The sequence below is a fragment of the Microcaecilia unicolor genome, chromosome 3 (genome assembly GCF_901765095.1).
Source record: "Microcaecilia unicolor chromosome 3, aMicUni1.1, whole genome shotgun sequence".
Taxonomy (NCBI): Eukaryota; Metazoa; Chordata; class Amphibia; order Gymnophiona; family Siphonopidae; genus Microcaecilia; species Microcaecilia unicolor.
In genome coordinates, this window is record NC_044033.1 from 11,393,964 (window position 1) to 11,413,844 (window position 19,881).

General features: G+C 43.6%; 1 protein-coding gene across 3 annotated transcripts in view; it reads right to left on the reverse strand.

Moving 5' to 3' along the window:
* Positions 1 to 19,881, reverse strand: part of BTBD9 (BTB domain containing 9) — a 533,997-nt gene that overhangs the window by 228,281 nt on the left and 285,835 nt on the right. For all 3 annotated transcript variants that reach the window (XM_030195766.1, XM_030195767.1, XM_030195768.1), the window contains exon 7: positions 2,636 to 2,745. In XM_030195766.1, the coding sequence (XP_030051626.1) occupies positions 2,636 to 2,745 (110 nt within the window). The remainder of the gene's footprint in view (positions 1 to 2,635; positions 2,746 to 19,881) is intronic.

Below are 19,881 nucleotides of genomic sequence, written 5' to 3' on the forward strand. Positions count from 1 at the left end.
TGGTGGTGAAGCCACCAAAATCGCTCCAGGCCCCGCCCTCGAGGGAGAAGCAATGGCAGAACAACGAAGGGGTTGGCAGGGAGGGAGGGAGGCGGGGGGGGGGAATCGCTACGGGCCCCGTCCTTGAGGGCGGAGCAATGGCAGAACAACGAAGGGGTTGGCAGGGAGGGAGGCGGGGGGGGGGGGAATCGCTACGGTCCCCGCCCTCACGTCAAACGTCATGATGTTGAGGGCGGAGCAATGCCACAATAACGAAGGGGTTGGCGGAGGTGGGGGGGTGTTGCCGACAAAAACCTTGCTAGCGCCCGTTTCATTTGCTCAGAAACGGGCCTCTTTTACTAGTCAGAATATAAGTGAACCATAACAGCATTCAAATGATAGGGGTAGGGGGAGTAGGGGGTGAGAAACAGATGGATGGGTGACAAGGCAGTATAATTTTATGGTTTATAATGTGAGAGAAAACCCGGATCTTTGTTAAGTCCTGTCTGATGGGTGTCAAAATATTTCATCATTTTAATTTCAAAGGTCTTATGTTCCTGGGTTGTTTTAAAATTCCTTTTTAGTATTCTGAAGAGAATCCACTAGCGTGGAGAACTCAAAAGATCCCACAAAGAAACTCAAGTCAAGGAGGGGAGTGGGAATAAAAACCAGGGTTTCCAGAAACAGGACCACAAAAGATCTTGAATGAAACAGCATTTATTGAAAATCAAAGTGGCTCAACACAACACTGTGTTTCGGCCAAAGGACCTTCATCAAGAGTCTGTGTGCTTGTGTCAGAGAGTAAGAGTTTGGGAATCACAGCGATGGGCTGTGATGGTCTTTAAAAAGACCGTGATGTGTAGTAGCAACTGGATGCTCAAACGAGAAGCCTTGTGAAACAGCGAAAAAAAGGCGCAAGCACACAGACTCTTGATGAAGGCTCTTTGGCCAAAACACAGCGTTGAGTTGAGTCACTTTGATTTTCAATAAATACTGTTTCATTCAAGATCTTTTGTGCTCCTGTTTCTGGAAACCCTGGTTTTTAGTATTCTGACCATCAAGTCATTAATACAGTGCTCTGGTCTTGCAAAGTGATTTTTCCACCCTGGTTTGCTTTGTGGTGTTTAATGTGTTGCCCTCACCCCTACCTTTCCCTGTGAGACTGTCAATAGACTGCTTGTATGTTCCATTTGTCATCCTTTGTACATTTCTGACCCAAAGAAGGTAAATATTGCTTTTGAAATCAGTCAAAATTGCACTGTTAGTCCCATAAAAAAGATATGTTTATGTTTATTTATATCCCGCCTTTATACAAAGCGAGTAACAACACAACATATATAATAGCAAAATACAACAATATAGACTACTAATCAGTACAATAACGTCAGTCCCGCACAAGTACAGCAGCAAAGACACCAAAAAGCATTATTAAGCAACAAGATGGTCCAGCAGATAACATTTCCAACGTCTGCTTAAATAATGCAGTATTCTGTTGTGATTTCAGTGAAAACGGCAGTTTATTCCATGCCTGAGGTCCAGCCACAGAGACAGTACCAGATCTACAGGCAGATGATCAAAAGCAAACGCCGGCGCTAGGCTGTTAGCGCCATACTAGCGCTGGTGTTTGCTAGCTCCCCATGATCAGAGCCCTCGAGCACGTGAAACAACGCGCTCGAGGGCTCTTAGCACAAGTAACTTGCAAATGCATGCTAATCAGCGCTTAACGCATTCATCCCCAATGATCAGTGACCAGTGCGCCAAAGATTGGGTCGCTGGCCACGACAAACCCTACACTAGCTCCGAGCTGGCGTTAGGGTTTGCAGATCATTGGGGAGAAATGGTGAGAGCTGTCCCCATTCCCCCCTACAGCAAACCTGCCAGCGAAGGCAATTGAGGACGTCCAAATTTTGCACGGTTCTGCAATGGGCAGTTAAGGACGTCCAAAATAGGATGTCTCTATCAGAAAGACATCTTTCTCATAGAAACATCTAATTTTGGACATCCTTAACTGCCCCGCCACAGAAATGTCCAAATTTTGAACATCCTCAACTGCCCCGTCGCTATACCTCCGACACCCCCTTGAAATTTGGCCATCCCTGCAACAGGGCAGATGAGGACATCCATCTTCTGATTTAAAGATGGGTGTCCTTCTCTTTTCATTGGTCTCCAGCCCAGACCTGTCAAACAAGTGCGGGAGGATTGTGCAATTCTCCCGCACTTCTACCCCATGATCAGAGATAATTGCGCTGCTTAAAGTTGCATGCATTATCTCTGATCATAGGTCTAATAGCGCCCCACGCTGTTCCAGCACTATTTTAGAGCGCTGTTTGGAACAGCGCGGGGCTTTTAATCATCTGCCTGCTAGTGAGTTGTAATCGCAGATGCCTCAGGTCTAGTATTACAAGTAAACCAGCATCAGCTGAGAGCAACGCCCATGATGGCACATAGTGTTGGAAAGCAGTAAGTAAATAACAAAGAGAGTCATGATATAAACCCTGTTGGACCGGTAACACCAATTTGAATTTGATCCGCTGTGTCACAGGCAGGTATTCCTTTTTTTTTTAACCTTTAATTTTTATTCATTACCTTTAAAAGTGGACTAATAAGTCTATCACACCACTTTATCCAAAAGAAAAAAAAGACAGTAATTCCTTACCTATCAAACCCTTCTCCAGTGTAAAGGGTTTATTCGTAAACATGCACTCAAATGCCACAAGATGGAAAACCTTGTTCACAGTATTGTGTGTCCCAACTATTCGGACGTATCTACGAGGATACAAAAAATACAAGTCATTATCAAAAAGTAGGGAAGAACCACAGAAAAACAGAAACCAGAAATAGAGGTATTATAAAACAAAGGAATAAACAAAAAAGCAAAATACTGACTCTCTCGAGGATTTTTGGGGCGATTACTGTATGCCAAAATACTCAACTCTTACTATGAACAATACATCACAAAGACATTGCTCACATAAGGCAGACAGTCTCAGAAGAGCACCGAACTAGTCATTATCTGATCTCGTATACAAAGAGAAGGGAAAGGGGATGGGACTTGATATACTGCCTTTCTGTGGTTTTTGTAACTACATTCAAAGCGGTTTGCATGGTATATACAGGCACTTATTTGTACCTGGGGCAATGGAGGGTTAAGTGACTTGTCCAGAGTCACAAGGAGCTGCAGTAGGAATTGAACCCAGTTCCCCAGAATCAGAGTCCGCTGCACTAACCACTAGGCTACTCCTCCACTAGCAACATTCCATGTAGAAGCCTGCCCTTGCAGATCAGCAATGCGGCCGCGCAGGCTTCTGTTTCTGGAATAGCAACATTCCATGTAGAATCTCAAATAGGGAAAGGGAACTGGGACTTGATATACCGCCTTTCTGAGGTTTTTGCAACTACATTCAAAGCGGTTTACATATATTCAGGTACTTATTTGTACCTGGGCAATGGAGGGTTAAGTGACTTGCCCAGAGTCACAACAAGATGCAGTAGGAATCGAACCCAGTTCCCCAGGATCAAACTCCGCTACATAAACCATTTTCACTTGGTAGTAACAGAGAATATTAAAATACTATGACATGTATTTTGTATTACCAATGTTAGCTGCATTCCTTAAGTAATTTTGTTTTTACTTAAGTGTTGTTGTTTTTTTTGGTTATGTAGAGCATTGATATGGCCTGAACGTTAAGCATTGGACCTGTTTACATATTTGTTATTCTATGCATGTAATCTTATCTGATCCCTGTCGACGGTTATTGTTATACATTTGATCACCAATAAAAAGTTTCACTTAAAAAAACTACTACTCAAATACAGAGGTCCTTTTACAAAGGCACGCTGAAAAACGACTTGCGGTAGTATAGGCATGGGTTTTGGGAGCGCGCCAATCCATTTTTCAGCGTGTCTGTGAAAAAGGCCTCTTTTTTTTTTTTTGACGAAAATGGACGTGCGGCAAAATCAAAATTGCCGCATGTCCATTTTGGGTCTGAGACCTTACCGCCAGCCACTGACCTAGCGGTAAAGAATCCGGGTGGTAATGACCTGCGCGCGTCCATTATGAGCATCCGAAAATAAAAAATATTTTTCAGACGCGCTTATCGGACATGCGCCAAAAATGAAAATACTGCAAGAGTAACACGGTAGTCAGGCGGTAACTCCATTTTGGCACCTGTAGATGCTTACGCAGCTTAGTAAAAGTACCCCACAGTTTGTTATCGGTACGGTTTAAAAAAAAAAAAAAAAAAAAAGGAAAGGGCTTGAAGTCCTGTCCTGGGGGCCCACCAGCCAGTCAGGTTTTCAAGATATCCACAATGAATACAAGTCAGGTAAATTTGTGTCTATTGGTTCTATGAGGATTACCAATTGGCTTTTGTCTAAATAAACGTTACAGTTCCTAACTGGATCTCGCGTACCTTGCCAGTACAGTGATGCATCTGAGGCTACCTGCCTAACTGTGCTTATATACACTCGAGGTGAATAAACTACTTCCAAAGCCAACGAAAGACTTCATACACAGGAGACCAAGTCAATAAATCAATGTGCACGTGCCTGCGTGAAGTTCCCTTTTATTTTAAACTTACTTCTAATTCCAATGCTAATAAATTAGCGTTTGAATTCCGATATTAAACTTCATCTATTTTCTTCTTTAACTTTCAGTTCTTTATTGACAGCAGAATTAATGGGTCTGGCTGTGTAGGTAGAAAAAGTAAATAATGCCCTAATTTCCTCACTGCCCGACTTTATTTCAGCTTTATATGACTGTGCTTAGCTATGTAGCAAAGTGATCTATATTTTATGTCTTTATGCAACTGGTGTACCAAGTCTTAGAAGAGATATTAAGCAAATATAAATTCCTGAAAGCATGTCTTCTAGTACCATGGGAATAGTTTATATATAGTTGGACCAGGAGAAAGTGAAATGAACCAATAATGACTTGGGTGTGATCGTATGTGATGATCTTAAGGTGGATAAACAAATAGAAAAAGTGACGGAGAAAACTAGAGGGATGCTTGTGTGCGTAGGGAGAGGAATGGCCGATAGTAAAAAGGAGGTGATAATGCCCCTGTATAAAACTCTAGGGAAACCTCATTTACAATATTCTGAACAATTCTGGAGACCATATCTTGAAAAAGATATAAACAGGATGAAGTCAGTCCAGAGGGTGGCTACTAAAATGGTCAGTGCTGTTAGTCATAAACAGTATGGTGACAAACTTACATAAGTACATAAGTAATGCCACACTGGGAAAAGACCAAGGGTCCATCGAGCCCAGCATCCTGTCCACGACAGCGGCCAATCCAGGCCAAGGGCACCTGGCGAGCTTCCCAAACGTACAAACATTCTATACATGTTATTCCTGGAATTGTGGATTTTTCCCATCCATTTAGTAGCGGTTTATGGACTTGTCCTTTAGGAAACCATCTAACCCCTTTTTAAACTCTGCTAAGCTAACCGCCTTCACCACGTTCTCCGGCAACGAATTCCAGAGTTTAATTATGCGTTGGGTGAAGAAATATTTTCTCCGATTTGTTTTAAATTTAGGGGTTCTTTTACTAAGGTGATTGGATGCCCTAAGCGCCTACAAGCATGTCAAATTGGAAGTACCGCCCGGCTACCGCATGCCCTGGGTGGTAATTCTAATTTTGATGCACTTCCAAAATGCACAGCAGAAAATAATTTCTATTTTCTACCACTTAGCGCTAAGCGGCCAATAATTGGCAGTGTATGCGTGCTGATGATTACCGCCATGTTAACGCGTGAGACCTTACCGCTAAGTGAATGGGTGGCAGTAAGGTCTCAGGCCCAAAATGGACAAGCACTGGTTTTTATTTTGCCGCACGTCCATTTTCGGCCCCCCCAAAAAAAGGTGTGTTTAGTAGGCACACTGAAAAATGGTCCTGCGCACATCCAATACACATGCCAATACCAACGCGGGCCATTTTTCGGCACACCTAAGTAAAAGGGACCCTTAAAGATATCAATATATATAGTTTGGAAGAAAGGTGGGAGAGGGGAGATATGATTTATTATTTATTGCATTTGTACCCCACATTTTCCCACCTATTTGCAGGCTCAATGTGCTTTACATTGTACCGTCAAAGGCGTTTGCCCAGTCGATGGATAACAAATACAAAGTTGTATAGTGATCGTATGAGGTATAAGTGGAGGGTCGGAATGGATGAAGATTGCGTGTTGTCCTGTTCGATCATAGTCATGCTGTGTTGGTAGGTAAAGAGGGTTACGTGGGGTCGTTGGGGTAGGCCTTTAGTGATTTCCTGAAGTTCAAGTGGTCGTGGATTGTTTTCAGGGCTTTTGGGAGCCCATTCCATAGTTGTGCGCTTATGTAGGAGAAGCCGGCTGCGTAAGTTGTTTTGTATTTCAGTCCTTTGCAATTTGGGTAGTGTAGGTTTAGGTAGGATCTTGATGATCTGACTTTGTTTCTTATTGGTAAGTCTATAAGGTCTGTCATGTATTCTGGGACTACGCCGTATATGATTTTGTGGACTAAGGTGCAGATTTTGAAGATGATCCGTTCTTTGATTGGGAGCCAATGCAACTTTTCTCGGAGGGGTTCGGCACTTTCAAAGCATGTTTTGCTGAATATCAGCCTAGCTGCTGTATTTTGGGAGGTTTGGAGTTTTTTTTATTAGTTGTTCTTTGCAGCCCGCGTAGATTCCGTCGCAATAATCTGCATGGCTTACGACCATTGATTGTATTAGGTATCGAAAAGTTGCTCTTGGGAAGAAAGGTTTTAATCGATAGTGATATTTAAATACCTAAGTGGCATAAATGCACAGATGGCGAGTCTCTTTCAACTGAAAGGAAGCTCTGGAACGAGGGGGCATAGGGAGAAGGAGAAAGGGGTAACCTGAGGAAATACTTCTTCACAGAAAGGTTGGTGAAGGTGGAGACAAAAACTGTATCTGAATTCAAGAAAGCTTGGGCCAAGTAAATAGGATCTTCAAAGGAGTAAAAGGGATAATAGATGGTACGGATGGGCAAACTGGATAGGCCATACGGTCTTTGTCTTCATCTTTACTCAGTTTCTATGACAGTAGACTATGGATGTAACTTTTCCATATTGTATAAGACGACCATCCAGAGTGAAAACTTTAGGGCCCTTTTACAAGGCGGCTAAACTGGAGCTACCGTTGGCCCAACACAGGCACCGGCGGAAGTTCCAGTCACAGTGTGCGCCACTTCCTGTGCTGAGGAAAATAGGGCTGCAATTTTTAGCATGGCGCTAACCCAGTTACCGCTGGGTTAGCTTGGGAGCCCTTACCGCCATCTCAATGGGTGGCGATAAGTGCTCACCCTCACAATATTAGTGCATGGCCAGGGCTATTTTCAGCCTTTTTTACCTGCTGCAGGCCACAGCGCGCAGCAAAAACGGCTCCCGCCGCTAGTGCAGGGCCCTTTTTACCATAGCTTGGTAAAAAGAGCCCTTAGTGAAGGAAACTGCCCTAGAACACTAAAGCACTGACTGACTGACTCTGTTTTTCACCTTCACTGCCAAACTATAAACTGAGCAGCTGGTGGGAGGAAGAGCAGGATAAAGGGGTGAAAGAACTGTTAAGTATTGTCCCGTTATTTGGGCTGCAATAATAGGCCCATGACTTCTGAACTAAAAATGTGAAAACCATTGATATTCATTTATCAGTACGAAGTAGCATCGAGGACAGAAAAAAATGACGCAGAGGTTTCTCCATCTTGCTGAACCACTGACTCACACTATATATCACTGCAGCTCCACCTTGGTTGTAAATGTCAGCCATTGCAGAGCACTATGTTTTTATTAAGAAAAAAGGTTAAATAAAACAGCTAATAAGCTATAAAAAATGCAAAGGATAACTAAGAGACAACAGATAACCAACGTAGATGCATTTATTTTTTTCAGATTTTCAAATTCCCACTGACATGACAATGTATCTTACTGAAACGTTTACTGTTCTTTATACATTTAAAATGGCTGCTATTCATGAGTACCTTTCTGGTGTGAGACTTGTATTAATTTGGTTTTTTTTATAGAATGTTTTGTTTATAGCATTTGAAGTGTACAGTTTTAGGCCTCAGCAGACTCTGCCTTTGACGTTTACAATTCCTAAGACATCACAGGAGTCTCAGCTTGCGTTGCTCTCTGATGCTCAACAGGAATACAACAGATTTACTCATGTTCTAACAAGTAAAATAGACTTAGGTTAACAGCTTTCAATCATTGCAAAGCGTAGCAATCTATTTTTAAGATTAGTTTAGTGTTACAGAGCCTATGGGCAACAAAGTACAATGGTCAACAGCATGGTATCCCAAATTTTTGAAAAAGAACCTATCTAAGACATAACAAAACATAGGGTGGACTATCCCTTGTATTGTACCTAAACATTTATAAACTTGATACTTTGAAAGGCTGTGTTTCTCAATGAATAAAGCTCTAGGCTGTCTTTCCATCACTCCAGATCACCCTAGGAAAAATCATGTCTTTACAAAAGAAAGTGAAAACAATTTTGTGACGGCTATGAGAAGTACAGTAGGGAAGAAAAGTGGTTTAAAGGGACGATATCAAAGGGGGTGAATTTGAAAATCTCACTTTGAAAGATTAATCATTAAGGGGATCTTTTACTAAGGCGAACTGAGAAATGGCCTGTACTGGTGTAGGCGCGTGTATTGGACACACGCAGGTCCATTTTTCAGCGCACCTGCAGAACAGGCCTTGTTTTGTTTTCTTTTTTTGCTGAAAATGAATTGCGGCAAAATAAAAATCAGTGTGCATCCATTTTGGGCCTGAGACCTTACCACCACCCACTGACTAAGCAGTAAGGTCTCACGTGTTAACCGGGCGGTAATTGTCAGAGCGCGCACACTGCCGATTACCGCCACCACTGTTATAGAGACTGTGCTATCTGTCTTGGATGGGCAGATCTTTTTCTGCTGTCATTTTGTTGCTCTGCTTGCATGTTGCAGGAAAAGGTCTCTCACTTGTGGCTTACACAGGCATGAGACATCTGCCTACCCAATCAAGAAGTGGAAACATAAAAACTTCCTAAAACAGTGGTATCCACTCCTGGCCCTCGATTGCCACGCACGATAAATATATATTTCCATCTATTTGGTTCAAAGACTGGGATAATATATGTATTTGCTGAACCTTAAAAACAAATCCATTTAGAAATCAGAAAGACTGGAGTTGAGAAGCAGTGATCAAAACTTACAGTCTTTATGAATTCTCTACATGTACAACTATATTAAATGAAATTGCTAAGTTTCATAAAGGGCTCTTCACCGCCCTGGGTCAAATGCACATTGTGCAACTTGCACATCTGAAATCTGTTGCAGACTCAGATTGAAAAACACTCGACTATAATGCCCTCATCATAATTTCATATCGCCTTGGAAGCTTCACCTTCAGCATGCATTAACCTTACAAGTGTCTGTTCATTCCATCCTCTGGAGAGACCTGACAGTTCACAGGTTAATGAACACACAAATTTAGCCTTATGAGTTATGGAAGAGCCCCAAATGGTAAACAATACTTTCAGTCTCAAATGGAATTCTGAAAATCAACCACGGGGAAATGATCTGAATATATAAAATGTTTCCTATAATTATGAATTATCTACACCGAAGGAAGGTGCATATTAAATGAACAGATTTCAATTAAGGGAAAGCAGAATATGTTAAATTCTGGCAACTGCTCTGCTTCCCGAGTACAAGAACCTTTCATTTATTAGACATAATATCTACTCAATCTTAGTGCCCAACTTACCAGGCCAATCATTTTTCATACTTTCCCTCTTATCCGAAGCTTCCTGCTTCAACTCAGACAGTGAGACATCCCAAACCTGCTCAACGCAGAGAATAAGAGTGCCTCAAGAGCACCCACCTCGGTGAAACACACATCAAAGAATGCCTGTCCAATTCCGAGAAATGAGAGATTATCCAAGATTATCTCCACCACCGCCAACTCCAGGCTCCGCCCTTTCTGCCTCGCCTCACCTCATGCCTGGAATAAACTCCCTGAGCCCATACGCCAGGCCCCCTCCCTGCCCATCTTCAAAGCCTTGCTCAAAGCCCACCTCTTCAATGTCGCCTTTGGCACCTAACCACTACACCTCTATGCAGGAAATGTAGACTGCCCCTACTTGATATTTCTCCCATTAGATTGTAAGCTCCTTGGAGCAGGGACTGTCCTTTTATTAATCTGTACAGCGCTGTGTAACCCTAGTAGCGTTCTAGAAATGTTAAGTAGTAGTAGTAGTAGAAAGTTAACCTCTGACAGTAAGACACGGCTCACAAAATGGTCAGAAAACAAGACATTACCCCATGTAAGCGTATCTCGGATACTGAGGCCTAGAACTGAGCCTGTTCACCTCATAGCAACAGACTGAATTATATTTAACTGATTGGAATGGCCATAGGAAGAGAAATACATTTCAAAAAATATCCATATTCCTTCACAATATATACATATCCAGAATGAAAGCAAAGGGTTTTTTTCAGTCCACTGCCATTCCCAATCATCTACTGTTATAACCATTCACTTATTTATATTTTCAAAATGCTTTACACATAGAAAGTACAAAAGAAGAAAAAAAAAGCACATTTCCAATACACAAAGAAAAGAACAAAATTAGTAACACAGTTGTCTAAAGTTCACACCTAGAGGAGAGAGCATGAGTTACATTACTTCACTACACGTTTTAATAATAGCAAGAGGTAACAGGAGGGTCCCTTTTACAAAGGCATGCTAGCGGTTTTAGGCCGCGCTAATCATTAGTATGTGCTAAATGCTAGCGACGCCCATAGGGAAACGGAATGGGACTTGATATACTGCCTATGTTTTTTGCAACTACATTCAAAGCAGTTTGCATAGTGTATATAGGTACTTATTTGTACCTGGGGCAATGGAGGGTTAAGTGACTTGCCCAGAGTCACAAGGAGCTGCAGTGGGAATTGAACTCAGTTCCCCAGAATCAGAGTCCGCTGCACTAACCACTAATCAACTCCTCCATAGAAATATATGGGCAACTCTAACGTTTATCACATGCTTATTATTAGTCAGTGCTAAAAACGCTAGTGCGCCTTTGTAAAAGGACCCCTAAGTTAACTTCTAATCTAAGCCTATTCAAATTAAACACCCCTATTTAATTCCCTTGATCTAGACATTTATTTACCAAAAAATGTTTCAAAATGGGAGGGGTTAAAAAAATGAATTTCCCCCCCTTGAAGTACATAACCCGCCGACAGGGGAAAGATAAGAAAAATGTTGCCACCAAAGCCAAAACTTTGGATTTCAAACCAAGAAAAATCTTCCACCGTTGAGTGGCAAACGCCACATCTGTAAATAGACGAATAGACAAATTGCACAGTTTTTACCTTAAAATACAACCTCAACATTTTTAATTTATCACTTTCTGAACAAAAGGTCACCCACAAAGTAGCGTGGGAGGTAATTACACCTTGAGCATCTTCCAGGAAGGCAGTTAGCTGCACACGGTTCAAGCTTCTCATATGTAGACAATGATGAAGAAAAAGCAAATTTGCTAAATAGATACTTTTGTTCTGTTTTCACAGAAGAAAATCCTGGAGAAGGACCGCGATTGACTGGCAAAAATACAAATGAGAATGGAGTGGATAAAGCACCGTTCACGGAAGAGAGTGTGTATGAACAACTTGAAAATCTAAAGGTGGACAAAGCCGTGGGATCGGACAGGATCCACCCCAGGATATTGAGGGCGCTCAGAAAGGTTCTGGTGGGTCCTCTTAAAGATTTGTTTAATAAATCCTTGGAGACGGGAGAGGTTCTGTGGGATTGGAGAACAGCGGAGGTGGTCCCTCTTCACAAAAGTGGTAATAGGGAAGAAGCTGGAAACTACAGGCCGGTAAGCCTTACCATCTAGCTTCTCCGCTTCTTGCCATCCTCCCGCCCTCACATAGTCTGCTTCATCCCCTCAAACACTGTATTCATGGCTTTTTTGTTTTCTTGCCAAGACAGCATCAGGTCAGTAAAAAGAAAGTACTGTGAACCTGCTCATGTGCACCTCAAGTCCCTGCTGGGTCCTGTCTCCTCCAATGCACAGGTCCCATTGTGTGAATTGTTGCTGGGCGGCACTGATAATATAAAGTTGGATGCACCATGGCAGGGGTGAGGGAGGGAAAGGAAAAAGCAGAGATGCCGGACCTGTGGGAGGCAGAAGGGCAGGGAGAGAGGTGCTAGACCTGCAAGGAGGGGGCTGAAGGGAGAGATATGCTGGTCCTGCAGGGGGATGGAGGTTGGAGGGAAGGGAAAGAGGTTATGGATCTGCAGGGGGAAGCTGGAGAGCACAGAGAGCGGTGCTAGACCTGCAAAGGGAGCTGGAAGGAAGGGAGAGAGGTGCTTGACCTGCAGGGGGGGGGGGGGGGGGGGGGGGGGGGGGGGGAGAGAGGGACTGGAGAGAAGGGAGAGAGGTGACTTTGGCTTTCTGCTTGCTAAAACGGAAGTACTGCTGGGTTACCGCAGCAGCCCAGCAGTAGTTCTCACCCCAGCATGCGCCATTTCCAGCGCTACAAAAAAAATGTTAATTTTTGAAGCGCCAGTGTGGACCTGGTGGTAAGCACTGCCCAGTTACTGCTGGGTTGGAGCAGGAGCCCTTATCGTCACCCTCAATGGGTGGTGGTAAGTGCTCCCCCCCCCCCCCCCACCAAAATGACTGTGCGTCGTGCTTTAAAAAAAAAAAAAAAAAGAAAGACCTACCTTTTACCCACTGCGGTAAAAGGGGGCCTTGGCGCATGTCAAAAATACGCACTGATGCCAGCGCCGGCTCCCTTTTGCCGCAGCTTCGTAAAAGGACCCCAAAATGTTAGCAAAAGCCAATGTAAAAAAAAACAAAACAAAAAAACTCCAGCTGTAGTGTGGTCCTAGGGATGTCCGTTCTGGTGACAATAAGAAAAACCTGAGCAGCTATAGATCAGGCAGCATGCACAAAACCACTGTACTTATCTAGAAGGCTTTCCGAGAAAGTTCTGAAAAGAAACTCCATACTGGCAAAAGACAGTCATGCCATTTACATGTGGCTCTGTTGCATTTGCTTGTGATCAAAGAAACTTGCAAATTCAATACTGAAAATAAAACAACCAGTCTATGCTATTCTGAGGGTTTGCGTTCGCTATTACAGTTTTATTTTTTAATTTGTCAATCATATGAAGAAGATAAGTAGTCAGGAATAATTTGCTGAAAGCATACGGCTACTATAAGCAGAGAGAGAACGGAGCCCCAGCCTAACACACTAAAGGGAAAGCTAAATGAAGCCTTCTATCACAAGGCTATATTTCATGGATTTTCAACAATCAGCTCAGAAAGAATCAACAGCTGCGCCTCTAATGCCTCTCACAATCTTCTTCACTCCTAATTGCTACCAGGATTGGTTTATTGTGCACTTAGCCTTCTACAAGATTGATGAGAAAGCAAGTAGCTGAAACAAAGCTTCCCTTAATTGGTGTTATCTTGAAGGACATCAACGCCTAAATGCATCAACTAGTACAAATTTACAATGAGACATTCAAGTATAACTAGAAAGAGAGCAAGCAGTCAAACTTTCCAAAAGAACCCTGTTACTAAGACAGCTAGCACATTTGCTTATTCCCAATCTGAGGAAGAAGGGCAACCTTCGAAAGCTAATCAAGAAATGTATTAAGTTATGTCCAATAAAAAAAGTATCATCTTATTTTCTTTTCCATGTTTTATTTTGTTTGATTTCTATTGATTCTACATGGAATGTTGCTATTCCACTAGCAACATTCCATGTAGAAGTCGGCCCCTGTAGATCACCAATGTGGCCGCGCAGGCTTCTGCTTCTGTGAGTCTGACGTCCTGCACGTACGTGCAGGACGTCAGACTCACAGAAACAGAAGCCTGCGCAGCCTTCTACATGGAATGTTGCTAGTGGAATAGCAACATTCCATGTAGAATCTCCAATAGTATCTATTTTACTGTCATAGTAATGCTTGAATGTTTTCACTTATATACACTGTCAGCTAGCACATTTGCTTATTTCCGATCTGAGGAAGAAGGGCAACCTTCGAAAGCTAATCAAGAAATGTATTAAGTTATGTCCAATAAAAAAGGTATCATCTTATTTTCTTTTCCATGTTTGATTTTGTTTGATTTCTATTGATTCTACATGGAATGTTGCTATTCCACTAGCAACATTCCATGTAGAAGTCGGCCCTTGCAGATCACCAAAGTGGCCGCGCAGGCTTCTACATGGAATGTTGCTAGTGGAATAGCAACATTCCATGTAGAATCTCCAAGAGTAGCAACATTCCATGTAGAATCTCCAATAGTAGCAATATTCCATGTAGAATTTCCAATGGTATCTATTTTACTGTCATAGTAATGCTTGAATGTTTTCACTTATATACACTGTCAGCTAGCACATTTGCTTATTTCCGATCTGAGGAAGAAGGGCAACCTTCGAAAGCTAATCAAGAAATGTATTAAGTTATGTCCAATAAAAAAGGTATCATCTTATTTTCTTTTCCATGTTTTATTTTGTTTGATTTCTATTGATAACCTTAAGACAAGACATAAAGCTGCTAATAGCAGGCCGTTGTACACCGTCTTGGGTGAATTTCTTTGTAAAGGTTGCTTAATAATTCCCAATAAATAAAAGCTGGAATAGCATTGCTACTGCAGATAAATATCACAGAAACAGAATAAACAGCAGAGAGAGTTCCTGAGAAATGATGTAGGCATTAAGTGGATGTTTGTTTTCATCACAGAGTCCAGAAAAAGGCTCTACTTAAGCCAAAAGTAGCCTCCACTCAATTTGGCTTCTGCCAAACCAAAGTCATCAGTGAGCCCTTCTCCTGTAAGAGACCACACAGGATTTTCCAAAGCATACACAGGATTTTCCAACAGAACAAAGGTAGCTCAATGCCCACTCTAGCTGACCTTCCTTTCTGAAAAGTGAAGGAAGGAGGCCAACCGGGCGGTAATTCTGAACTTGGTCCGTGCCGAAAAACACATGGTAGAAAATATTTTCTACCGTGTGGCTCTTACCCAGCAGTAAACAGCAGAGGGCTGGCGCTGCATACCTGTCACCCAGGTAGCACGTAAGACCTTACCACTAAGTCAACAGGTGGCGGTAAGGTCTCAGGCCAAAAATGGACGCGCTGATTTTTATTTTGCCGCACATCCATTTTCTGGCCCCTTAAAAAAAAGGCCCTTTTCCAGGACGCTGTAAAAACTGGCCCAGTGCGCACCCAAAAAACGCGCTTGCACTGCTGCAGGCCATTTTTTGCCGCAGCTTAGTAAAACGGCCCCTAAAAGATTTACGCATCTTTATAATATAGCACTCAGCAAGATGAGTGCGTAAATTCAAATTGTTGCCAATTAACACCAATGACTGTTAGCACCCAATTATCAGTGCTAATTGGCTTGTTACTCAATGAAATTTAGCACCCAAATTGGGCACGAGCCCAAATTTGCATTTACAATTTCGAGCACCATATAGATTCCAGTGGAAAATGTATTTCCTGTTCTAAGATGGAACGCAAGTATTCAGTCATGAACATCTAATTTGATCATACACAGGAGCTAAGCAGAGATCTAAATGAATTTTCCCCAATAAGAGGGTACTTTATAACAGAGCACCTGGTTTAAAGGGGCAAGTAGGCGCCTACTTAGGTGCTATTTTAAAAAGACACATTGGTGCCTATGCATCAGGCAGCAGAAATCACACTTGGATTGTGTAAATATATATGGAGAATAACATATCTTAGTCTATGCATGTACTGCAAACGCCACCCAACTCTGCTCCTGTACATGCCTGCCAGCAAAGTATACATCATCGTGTCATGGTGCATACTTTAATGCAGAACTCATTAAGATGCAAAAATAGTTTATAAAATTACCCTCTAAATGTACCACTTTTCCAATAGGTAAAGAAATTAAAAAAAAACGTCATGCTACAAATTTATTTGTTAATAATACTAGGTGGGTTACATCAAAAACATACATGAAAACATATAAAATACTTAAAAACAAACATACTTTACATAAAAACAAATTAAGCTACTGGAGCAGAGCTAGGGTATCCTGGATAACTTTACATATAGTGAAGTTACTTACCTGTAGCAGGTATTCTCCGAGGGCAGCAGGCTGATTGTTCTCACGATTGGGTGACGTCCGACAGCAGCCCCACATCGGAAGATCTTCCTAGCAACAAAGTTTGCTAGCCCCCGCATGGACATGCGCGAACCACGCATGCGCGACCGTCTTCCCGCCCGTAGCGCGAACGTGCTCCTCAGTCCAGTAGAAAGCAAAATACAAGGGAAGACACAACTCCAAAGGGGAGGAGGGCAGGTTTGTGAGAACAATCAGCCTGCTGTCCTCGGAGAATACCTGCTACAGGTAAGTAACTTCGCTTTCTCTGAGGACAAGCAGGCTGCTTGTTCTCACGATTGGGGTATCCCTAGCACCCAGGCTCACTCAAAACAACAAACAGTGGTCAATTAGGCCTCGCAACGGCGAGGACATAACTCAGATTGACCTAAATAGAACCAACTGAGAGTGCAGCCTGGAACAGAATAAAAATGGGCCTAGGGGGGTGGAGTTGGATTCTAAACCCCAAACGGATTCTGCAACACCAACTGCCTGAACCGACTGTCGCGTCGGGTATCCTGCTGTAGGCAGTAATGAGATGTGAATGTGTGGACAGATGACCACGTTGCAGCCTTGCAAATCTCTTCAATAGTGGCTGACTTCAAGTGGGCCACCGACACTGCCATGGCTCTAACACTATGAGCCGTGACATGACCCTCAAGAGTCAGCCTAGCTTGGGCGTAAGTGAAGGATATGCAATCCGCTAGCCAATTGGAGATGGTGCATTTCCCGACAGACACTCCCCTTCTGTTGGGATCAAAAGAAACACACATTTGGGCGGACTGTCTGAATGGGCTTGTCCGCTCCAGATAGAAGGTCAATGCTCACTTGCAGTCCAATGTGTGCAACTGATGTTCAGCAGGGCGGGTATGAGGACGGGGAAAGAATGTTGGCAAGACAATTGACTTGGTTCAGATGGAACTCCGACACCACCTTCGACAAGAACTTAGGGTGAGTGCGGAGGACTACTCTGTTATGATGAAATTTAGTATAAGGAGCATGAGCTACTAAGGCTTGAAGCTCACTGACTCTACGAGCTGAAGTGACTGCCACCAAGAAAATTACCTTCCAGGTCAAGTACTTCAGATAGCAAGAATCCAGTGGCTCAAAAGGAGGTTTCATCAGCTGGGTGAGAACAACATTGAGATCCCATGACACTGTAGGAGGCTTGATAGGGGGCTTTGACAAAAGCAAACCTCTCATGAAGCGAACAACTAAAGGCTATCCCGAGATAGGCTTACCCTCTACACGATAATGATAAGCACTAATTGCGCTAAGGTGAACCCTTACAGAGTTGGTCTTAAGACCAGACTCGGACAAGTGCAGATGGTATTCAAGCAGGGTCTGTGTAAGACAACGAGGATCTAGGGCCTTGCTGTCACACCAGACAGCAAACCTCTTCCATTTGAAAGAATAACACCTCTTTGTGGAATCCTTCCTGGAAGCAAGCAAGACTCGGGAGATGCCCTCAGACAGACCCAAGGAGGCAAAGTCTAAGCTCTCAACATCCAGGCCGTGAGAGCCAGAGACTGGAGGTTGGGATGCAGAAGCGCCCTCTCGTTCTGAGTAATGAGGGTCGGAAAACACTCCAATCTTCACGGTTCTTAGGAGGACAACTCCAGAGGAAGAGGGAGCCAGATCTGACGCGGCCAGAAGGAAGCGATCAGAATCATGGTTCCACAATCCTGCTTGAGTTTCAGCAAAGTCTTCCCTACCAAGAGTATGGGAGGATACGCGTACAGGAGGCCTTTCCCCCAATGTAAGAGAAAAGCATCCGACGCTAGTCTGCCGTGGGCCTGAAGTCTGGAACAGAACTGAGGGGCCTTGTGGTTGACCTGAGTGGCAAAAATATCTACCAAGGGGGTGCCCCACGCTTGAAAGATCTTGCATACTACTCTCGAGTTGAGAGACCACTCATGAGGTTGCATTATCCTGCTCAACCTGTCGGCCAGACCATTGTTTACACCTGCCAGATACATGGCTTGGAGAAACATGCCATGCTGGCGAGCCCAAAGCCACATCCTGATGGCTTTCTGACACAGGGGGTGAGATCCGGTGCCTCCCTGCTTGTTGATGTAGTACATAGCAACCTGATTGTCTGTCTGAATTTGAATAATTTGATGAGTCAGCCGATCTCTGAAAGCCTTTAGCGCGTTCCAGACCACTCGCAACTCCAGGAGATTGATCTGAAAACCTATTTCCTGGAGGGACCAGCTCTCTTGAGTGTGAAGCCCATCGACATGAGCTCCCCACCCTAGGAGAGATGCATCCGTCGTCAGCACTTTTTGCGGCTGAGGAATTTGAGAGGGACGTCCAAGGGTCAAATTGGAGCAAATTATCCACCAATGCAGGGAGGTGACAAAACTCGTGGACAATTGGATCACATCCTCTAGATTCCCCACAGCTTGAAACCACTGGGAAGCTAGGGTCCATTGAGCCGATCGCATGTGAAGACGGGCCATGGGAGTCACATGAACTGTGGAGGCCATGTGGCCAAGCAATCTCAACATCTGCCGAGCTGTGATCTGCTGAGATGCTCGTACCCAGGAGACAAGGGACAGGAGATTGTCTGTCCTCACCTCGGGAAGGTAGGCATGAGCAGTCTGGGAGTCTAGCAAAGTCATCTGCATGGACTGTAGAGATCCTGCCTTTGAGGTGTTCTTTACCAGCCAATCGTCTAGATAAGGGAACACATGCACTCCCAGCCTGCGTAGAGATGCCGCCACGACTGCCAGGCATTTTGTGAACACCCTGGGCGCAGAGGCGAGACCAAATGGTAGCACACAGTACTGAAAATACTGTGTTCCCAGACGGAATCAAAGATACTGTCTGTGAGCTGGCAGTATCGGGATGTGAGTATAAGCATCCTTTAAGTTCAGAGAGCATAGCCAATCATTTTTCTGAATCATGGGAAGAAGGGTGCCCAGGGAAAGCATCCTGAACTTTTCTTACACCAGATATTTGTTCAGGGCCCTTAGGTCTAGGATGGGACGCATCCCCCCTGTTTTCTTTTCCACAAGTAAGTACCTGGAATAGAATCCCAGCCCTTCCTGCCCCAGTGGCACGGGCTCAACCACATTGGCGCTGAGAAAGGCAGAGAGATCCTCTGCAAGTACCTGCTTGTGCTGGAAGCTGAAGGACTGAGCTCGCGGTGGGCAATTTGGAGGTTTGGAGATCAAATTGAGGGAGTATCCTAGCCGGACTATTTGGAGAACCCACCGGTCGGAGGTTACAAGAGGCGAATTTGCTTGAAGGCTTATATGGTGGAGTGACACCTGTCACACAACTAGCCCAGCAGAATTACTGGGGCAGGATGGGGTTATTCTGGAAGATTCTGACACATTTGAGCGAGCAATCGTATTCCATGAGACGTAAACGCTTCAGAAATCCTCACTGGGTGCTGCACCCCTAAGTTATTCAGTTTCAATCTCTATCAACTCTCCTGTGTTTTTCCTTTCCTCTTCTACAAGAACTGACTGCTAATTACCAGGGGTCTGAAAGAAGTAGCAAGAAGAGAGAATGACAAAGAGAATAAATTATTTAGAAGGTTATTCATCAGAAACGAAGACTGCACTTAATTTAACCTTGTGCATGTCACAGGACAAGTGTTCTGGCAAATCAAACTGTCCAGTCTTCCAGAAAAGAGAAGAGAATATTTCAGAAGGAAAACAGATTAACAACACTAAAAAGTAAATTGTGACAATTGCTTTCACTTTAGCAAGCCGGTTTTGTTTTTCCTACAGCGAGCTTCTTGCTTTTCCTCA